At 44.7% G+C, this 7,587-nt stretch overlaps 1 protein-coding gene across 1 annotated transcript in view; it reads right to left on the reverse strand.

The window, feature by feature from the left end:
- Positions 1 to 5,754, reverse strand: part of CDS1 (CDP-diacylglycerol synthase 1) — a 59,246-nt gene extending 53,492 nt beyond the window's left edge. The window contains exon 1 of the mRNA XM_026660506.2: positions 5,682 to 5,754. Coding sequence (XP_026516291.1) covers positions 5,682 to 5,738 — 57 coding nt within the window. The 5' untranslated portion in view covers positions 5,739 to 5,754. The remainder of the gene's footprint in view (positions 1 to 5,681) is intronic.
- Positions 5,755 to 7,587: the final 1,833 nt, after the last annotated feature.

Here is a 7,587-nt window from a genome sequence, read left to right on the forward strand (position 1 = left end):
AGTCCCATAGAAACTCTGCTGTTAACTGCGCCAATGTTCCCCAGAGATTGGCTTTAAAACCTAGCCAAACTAGGTCAGCACTGCCCCCATGTTACAGGACATCAGCAAGCACTGAATCAAGCCACAACCTGGAAGAAATCACTGCACCTTCAAAACACAAAATCACCACTATCCTCTCAGACCAAACTCCCACAGAAACACCACTGTCCAAAAAGCTCCAGAGATTTCTGTTCTGTTTTATCTTCGGTTTGTAGATTTATTTTTGCTAGTGTTATAGCATTCTGTAGCAGGACTTGCTCAACAATTATTTGAGCAGTTGCCTAACAGTCTCTAAGATAGACGTTAGAGATACAATTTGTACAAGCAACTATACTATAATAAACCATATTGAATAAAAACAAGGTTAAGTATGAAGAAGTACTTTTGTTTTCATATTATTTAAAACTGGAGTTCTCCAACTGTGGTCCACAGAGCACTTGCTAGTGATACACAGAAAGCTGTCTGGTCACATGGTGCTGGCTATTGTCAATTCCAGTTCACAGATTACATTAAAAGAGGAAATAAATGTTACTACGAAAGTATTTATTAGATTGCTGTAGTTGCTACAGGTATGTTACATGCATATAAATGGGAGAGAATCTGGCTGGCAGTCACAAGTGGGAGAGGAGGTAGTTAACTAGATACTCTTAAATTTGAATCTAAACTATGAATGTTTGAGAACCCCTGATTTAAATTATTATTAGATGGGGAATTGTGATGTATCCTTGGGGGTGGGAATGGGGAGGAGATCAAAGTCAAATGATTCTCCTTCCCTCCCCTACACATATGATTTTTTTTTTTTTTAATTCAATGTGGTCAAGTGCAAATCTTTCTGTTTATGGCCCCAAAGAAGTCAGGAGTCACACAAGGTTGCAATGTAAACAATGGTAGTGTGAAAACCCTCTTAGAGCAACAATAAAGTAGTCTAACAAGATTGTGTTAATTTGACTCATTTTATCAGACAACCAACAGCCATTTATGGCTTATATTGTCAAGGTTTCTGGATAAAGCCATGGTTATGAAACAGTAACAATAAAGATGTTTGGGTGACCCTAAATATCTCCATATTTTCAAGTGTTTTTGGTTGAAATGTTTTTTTAAAATGAATTAACTTTGAATTTCCAGACTTTCCAACTTTTGGTTATTGGGGGTGAGGAGAGAGAGGAATTATGTGGAAATTTCAAGTCTCAGTGGGTTTTTTTTTTAAATCAATGTGAGTGATAGTCTTTAAACCTCAACTCCAGGTTTTACCCAAGAATTTGCTTTGTTTTTTTCTGAATATTTAAAAAATGATAGGTGATGGAACCTGTCATGCATGAAAACCATGTGCCTCCCTCTTTCTCCTGCTTACCACGGCCCAGGCTGCCATATATTTCATTGCATTTTCTGCTTTCATCACCACCTGGAGAAGGGACAACACAGACTCTCTAAAAGACTTCACGGAAACCTGTGACTTTCTGTGTGATATAGTCCCTGCCCCACAGGGACAGGGGAAGGATGTGACAATAAAAGTGAGGGTCAAACAGATAACAGGAGGACAAAAATGACAGTTGTGATGAGTCCACGCCTCATCTAAGCACACCAGGCTACAAACTTGCACACCTGACTCCAGACAAGAGGCACATATTAGTGTTTGTCTTTACTGCATTGTTAGATTGAACTGTAAACACTAGTTTTGCCCCTACACAGTCTTCTGTCCACACTAGTCTCTAGCGTAGCTAACGTGGTGCTTTAAGCTGTCAGAGTGGGCTGGATTGAAGCTCGAGCACTCACCAGTTGCTAATCGAATCACTCTGCTAATCCAGTTACTCTGTCTAGTTTGAGTGGTGTTTGGCAGTGTAGTCACACTCTCACTTGAGCTAGGATTGTTAGAGTGGAGTAACAGGAGCTAACTGAAGTGAAACAAACACTTCAAGCCCTTCTTAGGCTTTCCTTAGGCAAACTGGGGGGGCGGGGGGGGAGTAATTTGTTTTTATAAGATACCCTAAACAAAACAAAATTTAGGGGATTATAGGGGTCTGCTAAGCAGACCCTGTACAGCAAGGTTCATAATTCACCTCGGTTCTTTCTCCATAGTACAGAGGTTAGGGAGTGCAGTCCCTTATTTAGGGCTGCGCTATACTAGAAAATTAGATTGACCCAGCCAAGTATCAGGGATGTGAAAAATCCACAACCCTGAGCAACACAGTTAAGAAGACCCAAGTCCCCATGTAGACAGCACTATGTCAACAGAAAAAATTCTTCTATGGACCTGGCTCCTGCCTCTCGGGGAGGATTACCTATGCAGACAGGAGAACCCCTCCCATCAGTGTAGGTAGCGTCTACACTGAAGCGCTGCTGTAGCATTTCAAGTGTAGACAAGCCCACAGACGCAGACATCAAGCACCTCATGAACGTTTAATTAGATCTCAACACCTGCTGCATTTTCCCCATTCCAGAGATAGGGATACCTTTGGCAGGTAATACCTCAGTAACATTCAGTAGCAGATACATCAATAAAACCCAAAACTCCTGCAGTGAAACTATTATACCCTGCTCCCCTCCCTACCACATTAAGCATTTAGCTAACTGAAGCGCACACAAGAAATACTCTCGTTGCTGTGGCCTTTGTACACCCTGCTAATGCTAGAATGTATTGTGGGCAAAATAAAAGTGCTCCTGAACTTGTAACAAAAATGATTTCAGGGAACAACAGAAAAAAGACATTTTTCAACTACTTAGATTAAAATAAATTTTAGCAGACAAAGGAATTAAAGTATTACCACTCCACCAGCATTAAGACATAAGTGTTTCAATGCTTGTCCTACACTCCAATGTCCTGCAGCACTTCTATTTTCTACTAATATTCCACAGAAATCAAAAGTCACATCAGGCTATATCCTGGTGCATTTGGCCAGACATACATAGGTTTAACATCTTGACTTCAGAACAAGGTACTATAAATATCAAAGCTTGCCATTTCTTTCAAGTTTTTAATAGCTTAAATATACAGACCAAAGCATCAGAAGAGGCCTCCTCTATTACGAATACAGGCCTGCAAACCCTTACTTGTCTGAATTGGCACTACTACTGTAAGCGGTCTCATTGCTTCCCACAAACCAACATGTCAAGGACCGGGACCGTTAGCTGTATGGAAGGGGTTGCATGCACTTTGAAGGACTGGATTAGAATTCAAAATTATCTTGATAAATTGTAGAATTGGTCTGAAAGCAATAAGATGAAATCCAAAAAGCCCAAATACAGAGTTGTCACCAATCCCTCAGTGTCGAGGGTGATCTCTTCCACAGGTTTTTATTTTCTTTAATGGGTCCTTTGGTGACTGAGGACTCCAATCCTTGAGCCGCAAACTCATTGCGGGTGATGTTGTAAGGCAGGTTTGGGCCACGACAGTCATCTGTCCTTTCTCTTCTGGCATTTTTCTGTGACCAGGGCAATGCAATTTTCCTCAAAAGTGATCATCCCTTCTCTGACAAGTCTTCACCAGTTAGCCCTGACCTGGGCTACTGTCTCCCAGTGCATGGCCTCGACGTCACATTTCTTGATGTTTGTATTAAGGGTGTCTTTAAAGCGTTTCTTTTGGCCTCACTGTTTCCTTTCTCCTTTGGTAAGTTGGGTGTATAACAATTATTTTGGTAGGCATGCATCAGGCATGAGCTCACAGTGCCCATTCCACCTCAGCTGGTGCTAGATAATCAGGGCCTCAATACTGAAGGCACTGGCCTCCATGAGGACACTGATGTTAGTGCAGCGATCCTCCCAGTTTATGTTGAGGATCTTCCTGAGAAAGTGCTGGTGCTGGCGTTCCAGGTTTTTCAGGTGTTTACTATAGGTCACCCAAGTCACGCAGCTGTAAAGGACAGTGGGGATTACCACCACTTTGTGAACTAAAAATCTAGTGTGTGTTCTCATGTCATGGTTATTGAACACCTGTCCAAACAGTCTGCCAAAGGCAGGGCTGGCACAGCAGATTCTGTGTTGAATCTCAACATCTGTGTCTGACTCTGCAAATACAGAGTATTGCACTTACAAAAGAAAAATCAAATGCATAAATAAAAAATGGAGAATAATTGGCTACGAAGCAATACTGCAGAAAAGGATTTGTGGGTGACAGTGGATCACAAACTGAATGAGTCAAAGTGATGTTGTTGCAAAAGGCAAATATCTTTCTGGGATGTAATAACAGTAGTGCTGTAGCTAAGACATGGGAGGTAACTGTTCCATTCTGCTTGGCACTGGTGAGGCCTCAGCTGGAGTACTGTGTCCAGTTTTGTTCACTGCACCTTAAGGGAGAGGTGGACAAACTGGAGGAAGTCCAGATAAGAGCAAGAAAAATAAGTTTATTAAAAAAAAAATGACCTATGGAAAAAGGCTGAAAGAATTGGGCATATTTAGAAAAACAAAAGAAAGCCTTTTGGGCAGATTGCTACAGATTCCCAGTAAGTCATTACTTCATTTAGCTTTCTTCTTGGCTTACACCTTCAGTTTATGCTACCCAACACTGACTTTTTGAATGAGTTATGTTTGTTTTTCATGATTTGTTTGCTAATATTGTTCAAGGTGACAAGTGAAAACAAAAACACTAGTCAGTTTCACTGTCTAGTTCACCTACATTAGAAAAATGCTGGGATGTTTGGGTTGCAAACACTGAATGTTTAAATCCAAAGCGGTTTTAAATTACAAAAAAACATTTACACAACTACTGTATTTTTCAAAATTAGAGTGTCCTTTTAATTTTAGTCATAATGATAATCATTCTGTTTTAGAGTGGTGAACAAAAGTGCATCATTTGGGGGAAGGGGTAAGAGTTGCCAATATAATGAACACTGCTACACAGAGACTTAATATTTTGAAAACTTTTTTCCTCAACAGAAATGTTATACTGTAAGTCACATTAGAGTCCAGAAGTAAATGTTTATCAGAGTTATAAAACCATAAAATATAGAGAGTTGCCATGGCAGGGCTGACAACCTTTAGCTAGGGCAGGTTCAGCAGTAAATGTTTTTCTTCCTTCCCAACATACCAGGTCAATAGATCCCTGAATTTGCAGTTTATGTCTCCCAAACTACTTTATGCACGGAAGCGGGAGGAGTGATTAACTGCAGGAAACAATCCGCCAGGATGAAGGAAGACTGCAGGTAGAAAGGGAACCACCGACCGGCCTCTTGCTGTAGAGCCAGAAAGGAGCTGAATACTCTCCTAAATCTACTCTCAACCTCTCAGGCCTGCGTGGAAAGAGGCAGGGAGAGGGACCGTGGAAGAGCAGGGAACCCTTGCCCGCCCCCCCAGCAGTGCACAGACTTTAAGGAAAGGTGACAGCTGGTGCAAATTAGAGTGTGACCCTGTCATGACTGAACAGCAATTTCATAATGGGGGGGAGGGGTAGGGGGGAGATAAATCTCCTCCTCCTCCCCCCATCCCAGGAGAAGGTGATGTGTGGGGGAGCAGGGAGAGCGGGTGTAGGAACCACCCTTCCCTTTCACCACCCCCGCCCCCGGTACAGCCATCAGGGCCGGCGGGGAAAGGGGCGCGGTGGCTGCCAGGCGGGGGGGAGCGAGCCGGCCGGCCAGAGGCCACGCAGAGAGTCACCTCGCCCCTCTTCCTTCCCCCCCGCCCCCGCCGGGCCGCGCCCCCCCCACGCTCACCTTGTCGCCGGCACTCCCGCTGCTCCGCCCGGCCCCTCGGCTCCTCAGCCCCGCCATGCCGCCGGAGGGTCCAGCGGCCGGGGACCCGCGCACGCCCGCCAGCCCCGCACCCCCAGACCAGAGCACCAGGGGGTGCCTCGGCCGCTCGCCCCCCGCCTCGGGTCCCGGGGGGAGGGGGCGCTGGAGGGGAGCGGCCACGCAGGTGCGCAAGGAGCTGCACGAGCCACCGCGGGCGAGGGGCGCGGCTGTGTGCACGAGCGGCTGCAGCCTGCTTCCAGCGCGACGCGACCCGCCCCGCCCCACCCCTTGTGTGAGGTCACAGGCCACGCCCAGGCCCTAGCTCCGCCCCGGCGCAGCCAGGAAGGCTTTGGGGTGGGTAGCTGGGGCTGGATCGGGCAGCGAGCGCGGGATGCTCCCTAGGCCCAGACTGCAGCCAGAGGGGAGGGGACCATCCTCCTCCTGATAGACTCCTGGGCTGTACCCCCCCCCAGCTGGGGCAAGAGAGGGGCACATTCCCATCCTGCCACCCAGCACAGGGTGGCAGGGACAATGCTGCAGCACAGATGGCTCACCGGGGAAGAGGTTTGCCTCTTTTAGCGGTCATGCCAACAGGGCCCAATGTCACACTGCAACAAGATAGTGAGCACACAGCTGAAGTTGCCTCCCGAAAGTGCGGTCTTGCTACTGTACAGCCCCAAATAAGTTTCCTGTGTCCACCCCCTGCAATATGTCCAAAACATCCCAGCAACGCTAGAAGAGATAGCACCTCTGCAATGCGTTTTCACTATGCAAGAAAGTAGGCTCTTACCTCCCTGGACCTAGGCCGTAGTCATCACATGAATCAGCAGGGTGAAATAGGTTGAAACAATAAATAATCTTTAATTTACCCTGACATGTCATATAAAAACCTATGAGCTACCCTATCTTCACTAGGATTTTAACTCACAGTAGTTAACTATACTTAACTTTTTCATAGTGAAAATGATGCCTAAAATATGAGGACATTACATTAGTGCTTATAGTAGTTGAGGACACTTCACATCCTACTTGTCCAGTTTGTATAACAGTCCTACTGAGTCCTGAAAAATATCAGAACAGCTAACACTTCTAATGCAGAAGAATAAATAATGCTATGTACACAACTCATTAGCATTGTTAATCAAATTGGTACAAGGGTGGCCAATTTTTTTAAACATTCTTTTGTACAGTAGCTAGGAGATCTTTGGATGGAAAGTGTATAGAAGTGCTGAGTATTCTTATATAAGCAGCACAGTCATTACAGATTAGTATACTTTATAGATTCACTCATCCCTCAAAAACTATTGCACAGCTCTAGGCCACTCATCTTTCAGTTGCCTGATCAATAAAGCTTTCTAACTATTCCCTAAAGACATATTTGAACTGAAACACACTCTGCTTTGTACTGGGCTGCCTCCAGTTCCTGTCTACCTTAGCTCTAGTAACTTTGGAATAGGATGCTTACCTGCAACTGGGTGTTCTAACTCTAGTGGTGGAGTGGGGATTCACATATGGAAGTTTTTACTGCAGTGCTGAATTCTGTTCTAGCTGCTAGGGTAGGTACTGAAATTCTGCATGTGGTCCCTATGAGAGGCTAGATTAACCACTGTTATTTAAATATTTATTAAATGCACTTGTGTCCCATTGTGCTAGGTGCTATCCAAACCCAAAACAAAGACTTGTTTATACCGCAATGGGCTCACAGTTGCCCTTAGAAACAGACAGATGATGGGAAAACAATCTTTTTCTTATTCTACTTATTGGCCAAATATAATATTGGAGCCCTTTGCTCCTGCCTTCCTTCTGTGAAGACAGATCTGAGAAGCACTAAGGAGATGACCTGAGAATTATGGACTAAAACCCAAAGACAGTGTCCAAGCAGAATGAA

Source organism: Terrapene carolina, unplaced genomic scaffold (genome assembly GCF_002925995.2).
Source record: "Terrapene carolina triunguis isolate 2854851 unplaced genomic scaffold, T_m_triunguis-2.0 Scaffold789, whole genome shotgun sequence".
Classification (NCBI taxonomy): Eukaryota; Metazoa; Chordata; order Testudines; family Emydidae; genus Terrapene; species Terrapene triunguis.